Here is a 22,976-nt window from a genome sequence, read left to right on the forward strand (position 1 = left end):
ATTGTTTAAGTTACTTACATGATTTGGAGACCAATGAAAAACAATCCACTGGACAAGAGTATTTGATGTGAGGTTTGATTTTATGAGATATTCAGTTATAGATAAGGTATTACAGGCTTCATTTGAATCAATTTGTAATTTATAAATCCCAAAGATTAGGGGAAAAAAAAGAATAATTCATTCAAACATTCATATAAGGAAACTACCAGGTGTTTCTTTAGAAGAGTGGACAGGGTAGGAAATCAATGAGGCATTTAACAGTATAAACACATGTTAATATTTGACGTGTACTTCAAACATAAGGTTGTGATCCTGGCAACGTGTTCCAGTTCAAGTAATATTTCTGGACTCAGGGGAGGTGTTTGTATAAATAAAGGTACTTGATTGTGTGTTAGGTTCTGCGTTGTTATATTCAAAGCCATTGGATTTGGAAGCTGTACTTAGAGCTTTGTAAGATACATTTAATTGAATGTAGAATTTTCCTGATGGAGTTCCTGCAAAATCACCCATGGTGTGGAAAGTGCTGGATAGTATTTCATAACTGTTCTTATGTACACACCTCTGCAATAAGCCTGGCCACCACACGGTGAAAGTGGCATACAGGTTTTGAGGGAACCTGAGAAAACAATAGAGGCAGAGATAACAGAAGATATTTAATATCTTATTATTATTAATACAATATTTAATATCTTATTATGATCAATATGATACTTAAGTTTACAAACCAATGGAAAGTCAAATGGGTATACCAGTAAGGTGGCTGCAGCTGCATTGTTATAAACACATTATGTTTTGATAAAGTTCACTTACTCAAGTGAAGTATTTGCAATTAACTTAAATTGATAAAAAATGTATGTAAGCTAGCCTGTAAGAAAACAAATTGATTCAGTTCAGTTTACCTTCAATCCTTTTCCCTAGCTTTTGCAAAGGACAAACTCTGGCTTGATAACTCAAGATGAAAAGCATCACTTAATATCTAAGTTAAGAAAAGCATCAGCCTTGTTTTGTAATGCAGACAAAATTTAGTTTTGCCCTCATCTTATCTGATAAATCCTCCTGCAATGAGTAAACCACAATTTATTAAAAGTCATAGCTATAGAATCACAGAATGTTTGACGTTGGAAGTGACCTCCAGAGATCATCTGGTCCAAATCCCCTGTTACTCTGAGCAACTGAAGACAAACACCATTTTGCTGCACCTGCTATTGTAATAGGCTTATGTTTAGTATCTCTATTTTTGAGCATTGTCTTTTCATTGCCTTTTCATTGTCTTTCATGCTGGAACATTTATTTTCAACCCAAATGCTTCTAATTAATAGCATGTGTGGAAAACTTAGGCTAACAAACTCCTACATTTTCATAATGAAAGTTCATTACTCCATGTGGTCCTGAGGAATTCCAATATGGGAGATTACTCTTTGAACTGATAGTAAACAGCTCTAGTAAAACCTACATAAATACATCAGGCAAAGCTGCCTGTCACTCTAACCAACAGATGAAGTTAGTGTTTGCTGCTGGTGAAAATATCACACCCATGAGCTCCTGCCACAGAGCAGGATCCTCTGTGCTGCTTGTGGGTGTCCTACAAACCCAGAACAAAAAGGTTGTGCTTGTCATCACTTCTGGTGTCCCAGAGGTGCTGTCTGTAGTGTGACCACTTCTCAACTGGATTTGGAGTCACCCCCTCAGCTAGACAGTCATGACTTATCTCTAGAGCAATATCAGCCTTGGGGCTGTTTGTCACTGTAACCCTCATGTCACCCTGTGTCCCCTCAAGGCCAGTAACTGAGGCCTCACCCACAGCTGGAAACCAAGCTCAGTGCAGAAAGGAATGGGACACCAGCTCTGCAGGAGTCACATGAATATATCTGGACACTGCAAATACAAGGTCTGCTTATTGGAGCCTACCTGCTTGGTGCCAGCCTCTCACACGGCCAGTTCAGCCCCAGAATATGGAGTCACTCCTGTGGAGTCTTTCAGATCCATGGTCTTTCTCCTCAAGCACTGTCTCCTGCTCTTCCCCGATAACAGCCAGCCTGCAGTCTCGATGTCCCAGAGCAGGAATCCCCCCTGTCTCAAGCCTCAAGAATGCCTCCTCTTAGAAGTTCCTCATTAGAAACATGACGATTTCCTCCCTGTTTGGGCTGAGCCAGGCTGCTTGAACCCTTCGTCTGTCATGAGACAGCATGTCCTAAGGTAGGGAGAAAGAGGCTGTAGCAATGCACATGAAAGCATACTCATGAAATCATACTCTACCATGTTCTTCCATCCACAGCAGTCGCTGACTCCAGAGGACCACAGTCTATCCTTACAGGGAAAGCCACCGAATTAGGAAACAATATTAATCATGCCTGGTCAGTATGCCTGGAACTGATCTCAGCATTGTCAAGTGCTTTTAAAGACATTACATCCCAGCTAATAGGATTTCAGTTGAATTAAACAGGTTACCAGTGAAGTTAGTAACAGAATAGTTTTAAAAATTGGTTGCAAATCACATTCTTTTTTCCACTAAAGATATGGATTTAAGCTTCCCTTGATGGGAGAAGCTCTATGGGAATAGCAAGATGCTTCAGATCCCGTGGTAAATGAACTGTAGACCTGAAACACAGTTGATGACCAAATGAAAAATGGAGGCTCTCATGTTTCAGTGTGCAGCCATGCTAGTTAACAGCTATTGGTGAGTGCTCTGACAATTGGAAATTGCAGAGAAAATTTAAACTAAAAAAAAAAAATCATGCTGGAATGTAACTGGAAGAGCAAGGTTACCATTGGTAGTTTTCTTAGGATGGAAAAAATACCAGAAAAAGAAAGTTATTTATATGATGGCTTTCACTGACAGATAAAATGAAAGTAAGTACTAGGCAGTACCTCCTTCTGCCACCCGGTGCACTAAATTCACACTAAAGTCAATGAGAATTTGAGTGCAGATGGGTGCATAATAAACTGTCTGGTTATGTATAAATAACTGCAACAGAACTGCTCTCCTGAGGAAGATTTTATCCAGCTTTGGTCAAGCTGTGAAGAAAAAAGATATCTTCAGAAGAGACAGTAAAATAAACAAACAGATACTGACAAAGTTCCTTGTGCTTCATTTCAACACAAAGAATGAATTGATATTATACTTGGCAAACTTCATCAACAGACACTCCAGTCAGCCTGCTGTTTGCTCATCTGCAGATGTTCTGAAGCAATTAACAGTATGCTAAGGTAGTCAAGCTCATTCTGCAGAGCATTTTTCAGAGTATATCCTTTAAATTAAATTTTTTTTGAAAATTGCTTAAAAATATATTTAAAATAACAGTTCTTCTGAAGCATTTTTCTCGTAACATCATATTAATATGCTTTGGCATGATCCTTTTCCATCTTCAGCACTTCAGTGAAGGTATCAATACTTCCCTGAAAATAATTCTGCTGTATGTAGGATTTTGATATAATAAATCCAGGGAGACATGTGGAAATAATGAGTAAGAGATTCCCCTTTATTAAGCTTCTATGTTAATTACCATTTAAACAAATCTAATATTCATATATAACTATTTAGTTATAACCCATTCATAACTGAGATTTGAGATGAGGCTGTGATTAAATATGCTGAATGGTAGATTGATATGATTATTATATAATTATTAATAATGAAAATGTTTAGCATCAATGAACGGCTCCACTGTTATTTTTCTGCATTGCCCTCTTAAGCATCTTTTGTCAGTAATTTCCTGGAAAAAGACAACAGATTACCTGTTCATATCTAAATCATGCCTAACACACATTTAGAATTCTTTAAGCAGAACAGAGACCATTAAAAACAAATAAAATCCTTCAATGGCATCCTTGTATAGAGGTTTGCCCTACCCCTCCATTTTTCATTTTATATTTTAGCATATTAGCTACCCCAAGGTCCTATCTGAGAAAATTTCCTGATATAAACTATGCCAAGAATATGGTGTGTTCTGGGTTACTGGTTCAGAAATGAAAGTGTTGTTTATGGGCTTGTCACTCAAGACTACAAAAATGATAGGCAGTAGAATGCACTTTTAAAATGGGCTAAAATTTTCAAGGGTTTTTCTCCATTTAATTTTGTCAGATAGGACATATCTTTCAGTATGAATTGCTTTAGTATACAGCCCTCTAAAAGTAATATATCTACCAGTATGTCTTGCTCAGTTCTCATGGGAAAACTTAAATCCCTAAGCATTGCAAAATTTATGTGCAAGGAGGGAAATCTGAATGTAATGCATATTTTTCAAGTAGTAATTATAATTTATATAAATATGTGTGTATGCATGAATGTATTAAAAATCCCTTGTTTATAAGTACAAGTTTCATATCAGAAAAAAGCAACAAAACATTTTCTAAGGAGCTGGAAAAAAAAGTAACTTATTGCAACAGACTACCATGCATGTGCTGATGGGCCATGTGAGTACAGAAATATCTCTCATGCAGATCCAAACAAAAAAGGCATGAAGTCACACTGTCTTCTTTCCCTCAGGGCTTAGGATATTTCTCCACTGGTTCAGAGCACCTCCTGAGGAGGACAGGTAGAATACCTGAAAACCTCACTGCTGAGCTAAACTGAATTCTGAAAATTACAAAATAGTCATTATTATCTAATACTCGTATTTTACTAAAAAGTCTACTATGAACTAAGACTCAAACCTTGTCATTTTTATAGCACAAAGACTTCATAATCGTCACTGAGTCAGTTTAGCAGGACACTGACAACACTGTCAACAGCAATATATAGGTTTTTCTTTTGCATTATTCATGTTTAAAGTTAAACATGTCTTGAAATGTTTTACTTCATAGTGGCAGAATACTCTGCATCTTGAGGAGGCTTTAAGCTGCAGTTCAGTAAGAGAAATATTTGAGATACTGAAATTAAAAGGAGTATTGCTGTCAGTTTCAACAGAAATGGGATAATTCCCTTAATTTTATTGCATTTACTCTTAGTTTCACCCTATTCTCTCAGTTCTAATCAAAGAACATTGCTCTCTGACTCTATGCTCTAGCTTCTAACACCACCGAGGGGAGGGGAGGGGAGGGGAGGGGAGGGGAGGGGAGGGGAGGGGAGGGGAGGGGAGGGGAGGGGAGGGGAGGGGAGGGGAGGGGAGGGGAGGGGAGGGGAAGGGAAGGGAGGGGAAGGGGAGGGAAGGGGAGGGAAGGGGAGGGAAGGGGAGGGAAGGGAAGGGAAGGGAAGGGAAGGGAAGGGAAGGGAAGGGAAGGGAAGGGAAGGGAAGGGAAGGGAAGGGAAGGGAAGGGAAGGGAAGGGAAGGGAAGGGAAGGGAAGGGAAGGGAAGGGAAGGGAAGGGAAGGGAAGGGAAGGGAAGGGAAGGGAAGGGAAGGGAAGGGAAGGGAAGGGAAGGGAAGGGAAGGGAAGGGAAAGGAAAAGGAAAGGGGAAGGAAAAGGAAAGGGGAAGGAAAAGGAAAGGGGAAGGAAAAGGAAAAGGAAAAGGAAAAGGAAAAGGGAAGGGAAGGGAAGGGAAGGGAAGGGAAGGGAAGGGAAGGGAAGGGAAGGGAAGGGAAGGGAAGGGAAGGGAAGGGAAGGGAAGGGAAGGGAAGGGAAGGGAAGGGAAGGGAAGGGAAGGGAAGGGAAGGGAAGGGAAGGGAAGGGAAGGGAAGAGAATGATGGTGGCTAAAATGGTCAGACTGCTGAGACAAAATCTACAGGGACTAATCTTTTATATAGGGTCGTATAGACTATAGATTTGTGTTGTGTAGGAACCAAAATGTTGGATTAGTTATAAATACCATTTTCATAATTATTTTCATATTAAATGTTAAATTCCAGATGTCATCAATTAGTCTGCTTTAAGTTGCACATTTGATATCCTTTGTTACAGAATTACTCAGCATTTACCTTTCAGAAACAGGTATAAAAACTAATAGAACAACAATTCACAATCTAGTTTTCATAAAGCTCGGAAATTATGACTGATGTTTTACAGTACATTTCCATGAAGACCTGATGCTTAAGATTTTGTGCACCTTCTTAAAGTATTTGAATAAAAGCTACCTTCTACCTAGACTCTCAGCAGGACTCAGTTATTCAAGGGACTTGCATAATCACATCACACGGGAAGACCCTCACGACATCAGACTAGACTTAATGCAAATGCATTTTTTCCCTCTAGAATATGTTCCAGCACTCCACTATTATGTGGCATCCTAAAAACCCATCCGGACAATCTTTAAGCATAATGGAAATCTGTAAAGATGATTTTGTGCCAGTTTTCCATGCTGAAGATGTTTTAGCTATCTTCCCTGGAACATCAATATTTTTCCTTAAGTATTTCCTGTAATTTAGGCATTAAGGTCTAGCTCTTTAATTAAGGATAGGTAGTAGTGGCAAATGATTATGGTGGATAAATGCTAATGACTACAAGAGAGGTACAGTTTCTTTAGGATACTTGTAACTCAGTAAAATTCATGCTTTAGCAAAATATGCATATGTGGTCACATCACAGGAGGCTTTTAACACTCTCAAACTTTCTTAATGAAGTACACTGTTGTTCAGACCTACCTTCCTCTTTGTCTAGAAACAATAGCATTTAGGAAGCTCATTGGCAGCCCTTGTTGGTAATTAAGTATGTGGTTTACAAAATAAGATTGAATGTATTACATAGAAATGGCTTTTTTTTTTCTGCGTAAGCAACAGAAAGAATAATTGCTACTTCCCTTAATGACGCATGTAGATAGGCATATAAATATTCAAATAAGATCATCTATTCACTTTTCCTAGTGCTTCATAGTCTTTTTGGACACGATGATAGTGAGAAGAATTTGAGATGGCATGGAATGGAATGCAGTCTGAACCCACTATCACCACAGCTGAAATAATCACATATAATTGCAATGTGACATATAAAATGGTTTGGTGACACCATTCAAAATTGTAGAGAAATTATAATTTCTCCATTATTTAGATCTTCATTCAGAAGAGCAGCAATACTTTTCTCAAAGATAGTTCTGCTTCGCTTACTCCTAATTTTCTCTAAGTCCCCAGCAGAATGTTATAATGAGTAGGATGACTACTGCTCATGACAGTACTTGCATGGGAAGCTTGCTACAAAAACTAGCACATTGAATCACACAGTATGTTGCTTTTTGTTATCTTCCTGGAAAATATATGATGAAAAGATGGTAGTTCTGTAAGCCATCTTCTCTTTTGCTGGGACTACTGCTGGCATTTAAAAATGCAGAGACAAGCCCTCATGCAAAAAAAGAAATATGGTACCTGTGGTTCCAGCATCCCGCCCACCTGTCTTGAAACATCTGAAACAGAGAAGATTCATGATGGAGTGTTGGGGAACCTTACATGCAGAGAAGAAAAAGTGTCTGCTGCAAACAATTCAGTAATCTGAGAAAAGATAACATTCTCTATATATTTGTTCATTTAAAAATTTATTCCACGATTATTTATTGAGGGCTTCTTCTATAACGAACATAAAAGCTACGTATTACTCTCCATCTTTCTTTCAAGATAGTGCTGCTATTTAAAGATGCCAACTTGAGAAAGTCTCCAGATAGGCCAAAGCTCTTACACTGCACTGACTTTAATAATAAAATGAAAAGAAAAATACTCACACCTTTCTGGAAGAATCTTTTCTTCACTACCCTATGCACTAAACGAGAATTCCAGTTAATATGTATGTAACTTCCTTTATTCAGTGTATTGTTCAGAGTCTCTTCATCTACATGTGTGCAATAAATAATAGTTCTATTTCTAGGTGAGGATTTCTGTGGTTTTTATTAGATACCAAAATTGTAAATTCCAAAATATCCAGGTATTCATAATATGTAATAATACTTTCTTCAGAAAACATTTCAAATAAAGGCATAATAAAATTTTATTATGCCAGTGGAACACATTTAAGAAAGCCTGATTTCTTAAACCATTTCAAGACAGATGAAAACCTACTAAACTCAAAACACTTGTTTCATACTTCAGTTGTTAACAGGAGAATATATATTCCAGCAAATTCTTTCTATACAAAAAGCCATATATATTCTCAGTGCTGAGCAGAGGGAAGAAGCTGATTTTCTGTTTATAGAAACTAGCAACACATTATTTTCAAAGGTTTATTTTCAACATTTATACATTTTTGTCATACTTGGAGAGGTGAATATTCTTTTTTAAAAAGATAGACTGTAGGAAAGTATAAAAGGATTAAGTTAAATCAGCATTTTAAGTTTTATTGACAGCTCACAAATAATTTTGCAGCAGACGTTCCTATCTGTGTTCTCACCAGCTTCAGAAAGTGTTCAAGGTAAAGCTCAAGCCAAGAAATGGTAAATTACATAGTATTCTATGCTGCTTAACTATTGTTAGGATAAATAGTGGCACATGCCAGGATCCTTTATATGATTCTGACATTTTCTTGGCACTGTGTTTCTTGGCTTACATTGCTGTTACCAAATATTTGCACCATAATTCTGCTGAAGAGGATCTCACTGGTTTCTCTCAGTGGCATACAGATGCAAATGAAAAAGGTGCTACCTGCCATGAAAAAGCTTCCAGCTGAGTAAAAACGGTGCATAACAGATGAGTAATGGGAACTGCCCTGGTCAGCCTGAGAGTGGTTTCAGCATTGCAGCAGCCTAGCTGCTTTCAAGATTTTTCTAGCTATTACAGAAATGAGTTTCACACTGGCGTTATAAGGAGACCAGTGAGGTAGCTCTACTGGTACTTCTGATGAGCTCCTGGAAGGACTAGTGCACAAGGTACCACAGAAAAAAAAAAAAAGAATTAATGGCTTGTTAAACATCTTGGCAGTTGGCTAATGGATGCTGGCATTACATGTCTAGGAGCTGACCTATCAGTATAGCAAGGGATAAGAAAAGGAGTTAAAGACACCTCTTCTAGACCTCTGAAGGAGGGGAAAGGTGGCTTTTGTTTGAAGAGACAGATAGTGGGAGGCAGTGATAGAGTCACAGGTTAAAACAACAGCCTTTGTGGCATCATTCCTCCCTAATAATAATTTCACTGTGTCAGTTCAAGGGAAAATACAGTAAGGACATTTTGTGTGCTCTAGAAGTATATAATAGAAGTATCTACACTGTTAACTCAATTTCCTGCTGGAAAACATTGGGATGATTCAGATCTTTTATGACTGAGTTTTGGTTACTTACTAGCTTGTACCTTCTGATTACATGTAACAGGCTTGTGATTTAATATTTAGACACTATTCAGGTCTTTGATTGCTTAAGCACTTTCTCATGTACAGATTAAAGATCTTAGATTTTATACTTTTAGGGGCAGAAACCAGCCATTAAGACAGAGACCTAGGCATATTTGGCAGTTACATGTTAATTATTTATTGCCTAACACATCATTTATTATCACCAAGGAACTCTTGATATCCTTATTCACTGCTTATGGAGACCAAATTCTCACTGATTACACTGTAGAAAAATTGAGTATGAACATATGACAGATTGAAGATTTATTTTATGTCTTGATCAGAATTTAAGGGATAACAGCTTTAGGATAATTGTCTAGTTTTATATAATGTGGAAATAGAGCTATGTAAGATAACCGATCCACAGTACTACTCACATTAAGTCTTAGCAAAAATAAAAATTTACAGCGTGGTTTATTCCCACCATAATGGTCCAGACTTGACTACAGCTCTTCATGTCTAGTGGGGATCCTTTCAGCCTTCAATTTCATTCATATTCCAGATTCACGATATTTCACACTTATCTCCCTATCGCACAGGACAGGTGTCACAAATTCTAGACAAATACTAGCTAAAGTCTAAGTAGAAATGAGTCCAGACCTTAGAAAAAGATCCTGTACAGAGGTGAGAACTAAAAAAATGCCAGCCTTCCCTTTAATTGCATTAAATTTATGCAAGATACAGTTTAATCTACTCACTGCCTTGCTTATTACAGCAAATGAATTACTTTTCATACAATGAACTGAAAAATGTAGGTTGGAAGGCTAACTAGTGTAATACTGCTAACATCCTAACTTTCAAATAAAAGTATTTCATTCCTTTAAATAAATTAAAAGAGAGGATCTCACTCATGAAGCTTATTACTGATGCTTGCTACAATCTCAGAAGCAACCACCTTCATAATTAATGCATTAAAACGCTTGTTTTACTGGGCATTAGCAATAGCTGTGCTGACTTTTAAAGCCTGGAATATTGGTGTTGACATTGCCTCACTCTCCAGAGACATGTAGATGACTGAGATTTGAAGAGCCTCAGGGCCTTATTCTCTTCTTTTCTACTGCAGATCAGGAGTAAATTCCTTAAATCGGTGGTCTTAAGATCAGTATAAAACTGTTGTAAAGTAGGAAAAGAAGCAGGCACTACCCCTCTTTAAGAGCATGCTGATAGAATTTTAGAAGAATCCAGTCAACACAGGTAAGAACCAAAGCCGAGTGTCATCTCTTTGCAAGACACGTTTCTCAAATGTCTGTCACTAGGGTGGGCAGCTCCTACTATAATCCACAGCAATTTCCCACAAAGTGTGTTGACCACAATCATTTAAGTTGTCACATTTTCCTACATATAAGTTACGGGCCATGTGGAAAGTGGTTTTTTTGCACGTACAGGGGGAAGTTCTATCCCAAATATGCTTCTCACTTGGTATCACTACTGAATTTATTCACTCTGTCTAAAACCACACGGGCTCTTACTGTCACTTGCCTAGGATCTTTATTTTGAGGGGGCTGTTTGAGAGCATAAATCATCCTAGGATTTATTTTAAATGTCAGCAGTGCCACAAAGACAAAAGGTATCTGAAAAACATCTTCTGGCATGAAAATATGAATAAAGAAGAAAGATATGGTGATACTATACCGGGTCCAGTGTTGGAGGGAAAACAGAGGTCACTAGCAAGAACTGATCACTTTCATTGCAGATTTACAAGCCCCAGCCTTTCCAGAGAGAATACTAGAACAGTGGTGAAACTGGTGCTGGCTCACACCACACTCTTGGTCCACATTTCATCATCTACTGACAGCACAAGAAGGTGAAGTTTCCATATCTTTTCCACAGTGATATTTTCCATAAATTCTAGAGAAAATTTCTGAATTTTTACTTGTAGAGACATTGCATCTGAACGTGAATTGGTGGGCAGATATAATCCTTTCATTCATTCCCTCTGTGACACACAACTGGGTCTTACAAAAATGAGGTCTCTGAAGTACACACCTGCCTGCAGACCCATCCTCTCCCTAGCTGACATCAAATATGTTACATCATGCACAAAACAAGTTACAGATGTAGTAATAGCTGAATGAACCGACAGAAATCCAACACTTGAAAGTGAATCTTCACTCCTTCAATCAAAACATGCTGAACAGCTGGAAATGCAATGTTTAAAACTTTTGAGGAACATTACTCTTCTCTTTGCTAGTCCAGAGTTGCTGGCATGTGTCTCTCCTTGTTAGAATAAGGCAATAATGGAGGATATATTTAGTGTGGAAGCCACTGCAAGCATCAGGCAGGAGTATAATTATTACAAAGCGTACACTGAGAACTGACAAGACAACCACAAAACCAAAACTGTACGCACTTAGGATTTGAAGTCCTGATGCAGGGTGGACAGAAGCTCCTAAGTCACTACCTGTCTTGAGGAGAGCACTACCTGAGATAAAGCTAGATATGTTTATGCCAAGTTCAGCATTTTTCACTCTTTTTTTGGGAGATACATTAGGTAGAATCATGTTAAGTCACCTAAAATGAAACGCCAATGGCAGCGTTGAAGTACAAATAAGTTTTGAAAATGAATAAAACCAGCTATCAACTCAAAACAGGTGCAGATTTATTTTTTCCCCCCCAAAAAATATATGTTCGAGCTCCCATACAGGCTGGAGTCTCCCCCTCTCCCAAATCCATCTGCTGGATTACCTCGAATGACTGGAAGGTGCAAGCAGCCGGTAGTTCAACTCCGCCGTCCCTGGCTGGACACGAGGGGTGGGCGGGCGGCGAAAACAAACAAACAAACAAAAGCAAAAAAAAAAAAAAACCAAAGTAAGCGGAAAAAAAAAAGAGCTGAATCATAAAAGTGTAATTGCTTCTGAGGTAAAACCCCCTCACATTTGGGTGAATCACTCCGCGCTCCCACGGTTTCCGCCCGGCTTTCACACGGGGGAAGGGACGGCGGCACCCGGCCCCGCATCCCGGGGCTCTCGCCGTCCCCCGCCGCCAGCCTCCCCGCCGCGCCACTGACACCGGCACGGCCGCGCTGCCCCCCCGCCGACTCCCCTCGGCTGCCCCCGCCGGTGACTCCTCCCTCGCGGCCGCGGCCCCTCAGGCCGCCTGGGCGGAACCGAGCGCCCTACAAATCCCCCGCTCCGGTGGGGCTGGTGGCAGAGGGGTGCGGCGAGGCCGACTCTGGAGGGCGACGGGGCTCCCGGCGACTCGCCGCGCTCTCTCCAGGGGAGACAGGAAACTTCCGCGGGAGGTGGGGAAGGAGCCGTGTCCCCGTCCCGCGGCTCTGCCTGCCTCTTCTCCCGGCCCGCCGTGGGGCTTCCCGTCCCAGCCACCCTGCAGGGCTTCGGCACTCGCCCCCGCAGCCATCCCGCGGGCGAGAAGGCCGCCCCGGCTCCTGCCCTTCTCCGCCTCTTCTCCGCCGCGTCCCGTGGGGAGCGGCGGGTAATGGGGGGGTCGTTTCCATGGAGACGCGGCCGCAGCCGGGAGGTTTCGGAGTGAAACTTTGGTGAGGGAGCCCCGGCGGCGCTGAGGGGAGCGTGCGGGCCGGTGGGGCGGCCGTGAGGGCGGGGGAGGCGAGCGGCGCCCGGGCACCTCGCTGAGGAGCCGGCAAAGTTTTGCGCCGCGGAGCCGCCGACCGCCCACGCCCCCCTCGGTGACTGCCTGACGGCCGCTTCCCCTCCGCAGCTCCCGGCGGCCCGCGGAGCCCGCTGCTATGGCACCCGCCCGTCGCCGCGGGGCGAGCAGGGGGAGGCCGCCTCCGGCTGGCCGTGCGGCGGCGGGGGGGCGCGCAGCCCCCGGTCGGCGGGCGTCCTCCTCCGGCCGGCAGTGACCGCCCCGGCCCCGCTCCTCGCCCGCTCGCCATGCGTGCCCCCGCCAGCGCCTCGCCGAGGACGGTGCCGGGGAAGGGCGAGGGGAGCCACCGCCCTGTCACTCCCTGAGCCAGCCGCCGCCTCACCGGCGAAGCCCCATGTCCTGCGGCCGCCGCGCAGCCCGGCAGCTCCCTGCACCCTGAGGGCGGCGGACACCTCGCACCTCCCCACAGGTAAGCGGCGGGGCAGGGGGTGCGTGTGGCGGGGGTCTCTCTTTCGCCGCCAAACTTCATCTCGCCCGCAGCCGCTACTCCTCCCGGGGAGCGGCCGGGTCGTGGCCGCTGCTTGCCGGCGGCGGCGGGGAGGATCGGGAGACGCGCCCTTGCCCTCGGGAGCAAGGGGCAGCGTGGGAGCGGGGACGGAGAGGTGAGGTTTTTTCCCTGCCAGAGATGGACTTTCTGCCTCCTGAGCGGAACGGGCTGGCGTGCCGACGGCTGCCGCCCTCCGTGCAGCTGCTACACACCCTCTTTTGTCTGCTCTCGGGTCCGAAATACTTTACGTGCTGCCATCGCCTGCTCTGCCGGCCGGGAGCCCTTCACTGCCGAGCGGCTGCTCCCGGGCTTCACCCCCCTCGCCGCTCCCGCCCCGGCAAGTTTCCCCTTTCCCTTTATTTTCACAGAAGTTGGGTTTTCCTTAACCTTTGTTTGAGGCAAAAATGGTGGTGTGCTGCTTATCTGGAAGGATGAGATGGGGACGACGGGGAGGTTGCCCTATTCCCTTGCGTGCAAACATAACTTACTGCTAAATAAATAGCTCATCGGGTAGACATAAGCTTACTAGGAAGGTAGACTTTCAAACAAAAGTACTGCAGACAGTTTGAGTGCATGGTAGATACTCCTCATCTCTTATTAACGTAACCATTGTTAGTGCTTGTGCTTGAATTCAATACGTGTGCAGCTGTTCTGCAGATCGAGAACTGCAATAGCTGTATCTACTTGACACTTAAGACTAATTGTAATGAATGACTGATAGTCTATTTTATGCAGTGATTATGAAAATAAAACGGGTTTTACTGTTTCAAGGCAAAAGTATGCAGACAAAAGTATTCCTTTAGTGTAGCGTTCTGTGTAACATGAGCTACAAAATAACCTGTAGCAATATAGTGGACTTGAACTTCATAATGGTTTTAGGACTTGAGGACTATACTCTTCAATAAAATTCTGTCAACAGAGGTTTTGTTTTCTCTGTCTTACCCTGGCTCTAGATCAATACAGTAGCAAGTATTCTGTTATTTTTCTATAAGCAAGTGGTGCTTCCAATCTATGCAATGGAAACCTAGTAAGTGTCCAGATAGAAAGAAAGAGTGTATTTTTTTTCCCTTTAATTTTTTTCTGGGCTGCCTTGTTGAAAGTCAAGGAAAAAGCCCGTTTAAAACAGAAAATTATATTTCAATTGAATATAACTTAAGTCACTTGATAATGAAGCCAAAAGGTCTTTCAAGTTTGTACTTTTCATGTTGCCAGTAAATGTACTTTTAGCAAAATACTTGTCTTTTAGTAATTTGAAGCATGAGTTACATTAGGTTTTTGTCCTGAGCACAGAAAAACACCCTAATGGAAGTGTTAAGTAGTTAAATAGTAATATGGAAAATAAAATCATATAAAGTTTCTAGGCAAATAAAATTATTAATTTATTTTTTTCTCCTTTGTTGGATTGCAACAATGCTCCAAATGAAAGCTGGAAAAGGAGTACTGGTGCAAGAGTTCAGCATACTAGTTATTCTATGTACAGAAATGGTTTTGTCCAATAAAATCTCCCTGGAACTAGAACAGAGCTTCATTTTTATGGAAGCTCTGTAATCAGATTATGGAAGGTGGGCTGTCTGAATTTAATCCTGTGAAATATGGACTGAGCAAGCCCTGCTCCAACAAAGCACCCAAATGTATGCTGACCCTCAGGTAAGTAGTTCCAGCCTTCATCACTAATGATCACCTACGGTGTGAGTTCATTGCATGTAGCAATAGGTCCAGTAACTTCAGTGAAACTGTTTGCTGGTTTAACTGCATTGCTGGAGCTTTCCTGAACCAAGCCCTCTTTCAACATGTTCTGCTTCTGTTTCCTTGAATGCTGGTCATTATGACACAAAATACCTGTGCTGTGCAGAGGTGCTCACAGCAGCCGCATCTCACAGGTTGTATATTCTTGATTGACTCGTACCTCTCTGGGGGCAAAAGGGGAAAGGAAAAGTGAAAACTGGTTAAGGAGTGAAGTACATGTATTTAACAGCAGGAGGAGACTGCTACTTCTTGTGCTTGGTTCAGTTTGTTTTAGGAGCCAAAAATCTGAAATGCTGAAAATCAGTGAAAACTCTCACTAAAATTACTGAAATCAGACAAAGTTATGACATAAAAACAATATCAAACCTGAAGGTTGCTGGCATGGATGGTTTCCAAAGGATGCTGTCAGTCTTGTCTATGACAGTGGTACAGAATGTAGTGGAAATAAGAGGAACTTGATATCCTTGCCTAGTGATGATGCCTACATTTGATTGGATGCCATTATGCCTTATAAACAGATCAATTACTTTTAGTCTACACGTTTGATCTTGTGATATTGGAACAAAGGGGAAATGTGAATAATTTTTTAGTGTGCAAGACTGGAGACTTTTAGTAGGATTAATTTGTGAAAACATAGGCATCTCGTGCCTGTTTAGACACCCTAAGAAGTCTCAGAACTCTGCATGAGACTGTCAGACAATGTATAAGGAGGACCTGAACGCTTCTAGAAAGGCAGCTGAAGACCAGGTAGAGTATCCTATTAGGTGTTTGTATTACAGCTCTATGTAAAAAACTTAAGAGGACTTGAATCTGTTCTCTGAAAACCTTGTTAAGATTTCTGATGCTGCAGTATGATGGATGTGGGAGGATATCCCAAATATGACCGTACTATGAGGATTTAGGGAGGTCCATTCTCAATGTCTATTTACCAGCAGAATCTTTATATTACTTCCTGTGCTGCTAACTGGTGATTGCCTTTGGGATGGTCAAAGATACTAATCAATAGTTTAAGAACTAGAAATCTTCCTAGGGAAGTCTGATACATATTTTAAAACGGAGAGCCGTGTACACTCTCCAAGCCCACTAGAAACAAAAGGAAATTGCAGACAGTGCTTGAGTTAGTGCTTTAGTTTTTAGTTAGTACTTCAGTTTTAACATAAAAACACTGTAAGGGAAAGTTTTTGTTTTTCTTCTTTGTTGGGTAACACATCACCCACACAGTCTCTGGGTAATTAGGTTCTTAATAAGTGGACTGTTAATTGCATGGAAAGGTGAAATGCTGACAACATCAGTGAATTAAGCTACCCAACAGATGTTTTACACAGCTGTTATCATAGCCAGTAGTTTTACTGTTTGCTGGGTGTCCCCCTTTTGTGGAATTTGTGAGAATAAACACTGTTCTAGACTTCCATGTTGGGACCTCAGTCTCACTGTACAGCAATAAGTTCTTTCTTTACTCCACCATTAACCATTTCCACATAACACAATTCACTACTGGGTGTGTGTATATACAACTATATATATAGTTGTTTTTTATATAGGTGAATTTTGCCATGAGCAGCTCAAGTGGACCTGATGACTGAACTTGGTACTAAAATATTCTTATTATACTACTCTCTTAGCATAAATTGAATTACAATCTCCTTCTAGAACTTTATTGCAGTCTGGGTGCCTTTTCTTGAATCAAGTTTTTTTGCACAGCTAACTAAATCAAATGAATTTTCTGTAGTACAGAGATACTTGAAACCTTTTATCTGTAACAGTAGCAGAACATGTTTGTATCATTTACTGTTCTTATTTTGGTGTTTTGGTGACAGAAATATTGCAGAGAGCACTTGATGTTTTTTTGAAATTATTCAATGGCCGAAAGACCTGAGAAAGAAGGATGATTTTCCTCAGTTGCCTCCTCTGTTCTTCTGTGTTTCATGTTGGGGAAGGTTATAGTTCTTTTTTTCTGCATATTTCAGTACCTAAAAAAGTGATAGGGAGGTGCAGGGCCACCTAAAAAACTAGACGTCTGAGGAACATTGTAAATGAAATGTCATGATGTAGCAGAGATTTCAGGAAAGGTAGTACCAAAACAAACTTGTTGAAAATGAAGCAATGAACTACCTTCTTGTGTATGAAGTCTCTGAAAAGCCTTATGAGGACTGTAAGGCAGTTGTCACTTCGTTCTCTTGTGTCCATTAATATCAACTTCACATTATTATTTATAATTCTCTGGAATTTTAGTCAGTTGTTCCTTTTGTTGAAGGTGTGACCATTTTCCTCCAATTAAAATAAGTAAAATCAAAGAACATATTTGTCTACATTATTTTTTAATTCTACCCCACTGAGCTAAATTATGAAACTCTTACTGTATCAGAGAAAATAGGATTTTGTTACTTCAACTAAATACATTTCAGATACATACACTAACCAAACAATTTTTTAAAATCACATGAGATGTGAGACATAGCGTATGTTACTTTTCATAGCAACTAGTTTAAATACAAAGAACTAGAGAGGAAAAATAAATCTCTTTATATTATTTCTTTTTTTATTTTTTTCTTTGCTGTTTCATAAAGACAGTTGGACCAAGCATCCCAGTCCTACGGTTTTAAAACTCGTTAATAAAAAGTGCTAAAATCTGAGCCTGTTGAAACTGCATAATTCACTCTGGATGTAAAATGGAAAGGACGTTTTCAATGGAGTTGGGTGCTAATAGCCTGTGAGTCTTGGCAATTGGTCAGTGACACTTAATTCTTTTAGCTCCAAGTAGCAGAGGTTTGTACTTTTATCCCTGACCTATGCTGTGAACTACAGCATTAGCTCAGAGAGTGGATATGAAACCAAAGCAAACTTTTTAGAACTTTCCAATGATTGCCACACTACTTTCTTCCAATAAAGGGTGTAATTCTGAAAGTAATTTCTTTTGTCAATTTAAACCACCATTAAAAAACTTCACTTATTGTATTGAATTTGATGTGATAGTGGCAACAGTAATAGAATTTGAATTTTTTTTCCACATTCTCTCTCTGAATGTGCCTGAATAAGTGGCTCTGCTTATGTGTAATCGGTCACCTATTGTTGAAGAAAAAGCTTGCTTATAATTAATCTTATCACATTTTGCTATGTATTAAATTTTAAAAAGTGCCATTACTTGCACCATAACTTATCCATCTACCTATTTGCATGTGTAAAATTGTAGCTGAAAGACTGGAGTTTTTTCTTTCCTTTATGTAACTCGAAGTAACAAAGGCATATTGCATATTAAAATACAGAGGAAGTATACAAGAAGGTATGTTGTAATTAAAAACAGTTCCAGTTACTTTTTTTTTTTTTTTCTTCCATTAGCAAAAAGCTTCTGTTTATGATTTGTTAGGATACGGTGTGTGAGAAACTACACATAAATGAATAGCTCTGAGTTGTTACTGAAAACCCATAATCAAGAATTGGGTTGTGTTGGTATTACTTGCCTGTCTTCATACAAGTCAGCAGGATTGTCCAGGACACACGTTTTAGCCTAGCAATTAACTTGATCCCACTACCTATACTTAGATACGTTCCTCTCTGCATGGATATGTGCACAGACACTGTTTCTCTTGCTAAACTATTAAATCTGGTGTGCTTTGACATTGAAATGTACATTTAATGTATTCCTTCATGAAGAGGAATGAGAGCAGCATTGTGTTTTGCTGCAGCAAACAACCTTTCTGAAGGAGATGTTCCTTGGAGAACACAAGGTGTACGCAACATAGCTGCTAGAGCTTCTTTCTTTTGCATGATCTTGTGCTGGGCTCACTTGGTGTATAAGGTATGGGGCAACCTGCTGGACCCTGAAAAAGGGATGCACTATGGAACAGTGCTGTTCTGGAGATGTGGATGTTGTGGTAGTGTTGTTGGAGGTCAACTGGAATAAACCTGATACTCTGAGACTCTGCAGGTGTGTACTTCTTGCTATAAATCACTGTGTATTTAACAGCTGGCTTGTTTCACCTGAGGTATGACAATATTTCTGTAGGAAAGAGAAGTTAAATGACAGATAAGACAATAAAAAACAAGGAAGAAAGCAGAAGAGAATGGAAAGTGGAAAACAGAGCAAATGACAAAAGAGAAATATTGAAGAAAGAAAAAAACGAAGGCAGAAAACATGAGAGTTACAGTTCAGTTGCATTTTTAAAGATGAATGATGCTGTATTCAGTGTTATAAATGGAAATAAATTCAAATAATGAATAGTATAGTAAGACTAGAAGTTATGATGGTGTTTCTTTTTTTGAAGCATTCCCATATTTTGACTCTGGAAAATGAAGAGATTAATTCTTGTCTCCCTAGGATGCATTTTGAATGATATGTCTTTGTTGTTTATCAAAGTAGGATGCTCTGCAAAAGTGATGTTAAACACTTCTTACAGAAGATATACTGTAATAAAATCAGTTCAAACAGATATATGAAAGGAAAGGGATCTATGGAGAATAGTTTGCTTATGAAGATGGAAACTGCATTTTGAAGTATTTGCAAGTTAGGTCAACTGTCGTTTCCATTTGCAAACCGACTAATACCCTGAACCCAAAAGTTACCACCATGCAGATCTATGTAATCTGTCACCTCACAGAAGACTACTGAGCACAATAAGCACAATGGGGACTTCCTTCAAAATGATGGATAATTAAATAGTGTTTATCAAGTGAATACTGAGCCACCATACTCAAACAGAGTTTTCTTTCTGATATGTTTTTTGCTATGTTTGTGTTAGGAAACTAATGAGGCAAAGGCCTGTTCTCTGGCCATGAGGCCAGCTGGAGGGCTCTGGCTGTGTACAGTTGTTAAGCTGTCTTTGAGATGGTCATATCCAAACTGCTTGGTTGGAAGGAGCTTCTGAACCAGCTAAACACCCAAGAGGGTGCTAGCTGGCCTTGGCTGCAAATGCCCCCCGGTATCCTTCTGGTAGCATGAAAGAGACACAGTGGAGTCCCACACGCTGGGCCTGTGCCTGGGCACAGCAGCCAGTACTGGGTGCTGATCCGTGACTTGTTAAAATATTTTCTACCTCAGCCCATGCAATCTTATCACAATGATCCTAATATCACAGAATCACAGAATGGTTTGGGTTGGAAAGGACCTCTGGAGATCATCTACTTCCAACCCACCTGCTAAAGCAGGTTCACCAGAGCAGATCACACAGGAATGTGTCCAGGTGGGTTTTGAATGTCTCCAGAGGAGGAGACTCCACAACATCTCTGGACAGCCTGTTCCAGGATTTGAAATATGGATTTGGAATAGAAGTGAGATATTAAAAGGTATATTTGGAAGCCATTGTCTGCTCTAATTACGTTAAGGAAATCTGATGTCAGTAGTAGTAGTCACAGTAGTAACTTTCATATTATGGAAATTGGAATTTGGAACTTTAGATACACAAAACATGTGGAATTAGTGGAACATACTAGGGCACCATACTCCCAAATGGATTACAAGAGGTTTACCAAACAAGCACAAAGTTGCATGCAAAATAAATCTCCAGCTGACAGTTCCTTAATGCCACAGTTATTGGCCTGGTAATAATAGTGTGGTACAAAAATGGCTACCAGATATTAATAATAAACATCCAGAGGCCTAACAGACTCTTCTTGGTAAGTAACGGCTTGGTTATTAATACAGTTTATAGACTTTAGAGCAGTAGAATCGGTTCACATTTATTCAATGACAAAGTGCTTTCCTCAAACCTTTCTTATGACCCCTGCAAAGTATTTGCTTTGCTCTTTGCCAGGAAGAAATTTCTTTTCAAATTACTTTGCAGACGCCTATTCTGAATTTATTGCCATTCTTTTTCTAATCCAATTTTATTCTTCTAGGACACAGCCTCATTAACTGATGCCCGTGGTGGAATATCTGCAAGATCCTAAAAATGTTGCTAGAACGTAGTTCAATAGGCTATATTATGTTAGAAAGGCACAAGTCACTGTTTTCCAATCCAGGCTTGCAAACAATACACATACCAATGAAATTACACACAGAAGCATTCACTGGTTATGGACAAGCAATGTAATGTTTTTCAGAACTCCAGTTTGTAGTTTTTCATTGTCCTATTGGCTGTAGAGTTGAATTGGTAATGGAAAGTAGGTTATAGCAGACACTGTGGTTCTTTTTATTTTAGTACATAATGCTGTGAATTTTTTTAATTCAATTAGATTTTTTTTTTTTTCCTGAGGAATTTGGTTATTATGACTAGATGGTATTGTATACAAGAGGTAAGATCACAGAGTCAGACTTAGACTATGAGGGGCTGGGCCCAGATAAAGTAGCATAGCTTTCTGTTAATGTTTTCTAGATAATTTTACCAGTGTATTCTTGTGCTACCTTCATAGCATACAAATGCATTATTATTGTGCTTTGTGACATGACTTTATGACATATGAAGTTCGTCGTCTTTCCTACTTTCTCCAAAGAATTTTGAGGATATTTAATCTTTGTTTGTATTACCATTGTTGTGTGCATTGTGTGTAAGTGGAAGTATTTACCCTGTGTTAGGGAAGGCAAAGCCCAAAGGGAGAACCTGGAGCCAAAAATGTGATCTTCAGTTTCTGCAATCCTTCATTGCAGAATTTAGATGTAGTCTCAAGGAAAATTATCTCTTGTATAGAATATTCTAATTGTTACTAGACACAGTTTCATTTTGAATAGGGCTTGTCATCTGTGGTTTTCAGGTTTGAGCTTAGGAGGTAGTTTTCAGCCCAGAATATTGAGTGCTTTGGAAACAGGCCTACCACATTGGTTCATACTCCTTGAGAAGCCTATCAGCATCACCCTCAGGTTAAATATGCTTTTGTTAAACCTTGTGGCTGAAGAGGTGGACTTCAGAATTCAGTTCTAAGTTTTCTCTCCTAATCTAGCTATTCTAAATATACAGTTGAAGAAGCATCTACTGGGAAAAACGTGAAGGAAAAAGAAAAGGAAGGTCCAGTACAGCAAGCTATGAAGTCAGATGGGGAGAGAGACTGGTTAAACCAGCCTGGAACAGAGATGGCCCTTGGAGAAGGTACTGATGTTACGGAAACTTGGACTGGAAGATTTTTCTGATGAGTCATTTGTCCTGGAATTGCTTTGGATGTTGTCCTTTAACAGTGAGACTGTGTCTGGGAATACCGATATCCACAAGAGCATTTACCCACCTAGTTGACCAAGGGAAGCCAGTTGACATTATTTTTTTAGAGTTCAGTAAAGTTTTTGATACTGTCTCTCCTGGACAAGATGTCCGGCATGCAGCTGGATAAACAAACAGTGCAGTGGGTGAGCAATTGGCTGACAGGCTGGGCTCAAAGGCTTCTAATAAATGGGGTTATATCAGGCTGGTGACCAGTCACTAGCAGGGTTCTGCAGGGATCCATTTTAGGGCCAGCACTCTTCAATGTCTTCATAAATGACTTGCATGTGGGACTTGATGGAATACTAAGTACATTCGCCAATGACACAAAACTGAGAGGAGCTGTTGATACTCTCAAGGGCAGAGAGGCCCTGCAGAGGAATCTGGACAAATTGGAGAACTGGGCAATCATCAACCACACAAAGTTTAACAAGGGCAAGTGCTGGATTTTGCACCTGGGACACAGCAACCCTGGCTGTACATACAGATTGAGGAATGAGATGCTGGAAAGCAGCTCCACGGAGAAGGATCTGGAGGTTCTGGTCAATGGCAAGTTGAACATGAGCCAACAGTGTGCACTGGCAGCCAAAAGGGCCAACTATGTCCTGATTGCATCAAGCACAGCATTGCCAGCCAGTCAAGGGGGGCAATTGTCCCGCTCTGCTCTGCACTGGCGTGGCCTCACCTGGAGCACCATGTGCAGCTCTGGGCGCGACAGGATAGAAAAAGGTACTAAGATACTAGAGAGTGTCCAGAAGAGGACTGTGAAGTTGGTGAAGGGTTTGGAGGGGAAGCTGTATGAGGAGCAGCTAAAGTCACTTG

At 40.8% G+C, this 22,976-nt stretch overlaps 2 protein-coding genes across 7 annotated transcripts in view; one reads left to right on the forward strand and one right to left on the reverse strand.

Moving 5' to 3' along the window:
- The window catches only part of SAMD3 (sterile alpha motif domain containing 3), a 69,703-nt gene extending 57,514 nt beyond the window's left edge, over positions 1-12,189 (reverse strand). The window contains exons 1-5 of one of the 5 annotated variants that reach the window (XM_065056931.1): positions 12,051-12,189; positions 11,862-11,914; positions 7,232-7,269; positions 4,392-4,522; positions 1,909-2,191 (exon numbers count right to left, since the gene is read on the reverse strand). The gene's annotated coding sequence lies outside the window, so the exon portion shown is untranslated. Of the gene's footprint in view, positions 1-559; positions 617-1,908; positions 2,192-4,391; positions 4,523-7,231; positions 7,270-11,861; positions 12,000-12,050 lie in introns of those variants that run through there. The other 4 variants (XM_021297135.2, XM_065056932.1, XM_021297138.2 and 1 more) reach the window with 4 other exon arrangements.
- Positions 12,190-12,969: 780 nt separating this feature from the next.
- TMEM200A (transmembrane protein 200A) overlaps positions 12,970-22,976 on the forward strand; it is a 56,529-nt gene continuing 46,522 nt past the window's right edge. The window contains exon 1 of one of the 2 annotated variants that reach the window (XM_065056935.1): positions 12,970-13,209. Coding sequence is in view for 1 of the 2 variants with exons in the window: in XM_065056933.1 (XP_064913005.1) it covers positions 14,843-14,934 (92 nt within the window). In the remaining variant the exon portion in view is untranslated. Of the gene's footprint in view, positions 13,210-14,362; positions 14,935-22,976 lie in introns of those variants that run through there. The other variant, XM_065056933.1, reaches the window with a different exon arrangement.

This window comes from Columba livia, chromosome 3 (genome assembly GCF_036013475.1).
Source record: "Columba livia isolate bColLiv1 breed racing homer chromosome 3, bColLiv1.pat.W.v2, whole genome shotgun sequence".
Lineage (NCBI taxonomy): Eukaryota > Metazoa > Chordata > Aves > Columbiformes > Columbidae > Columba > Columba livia.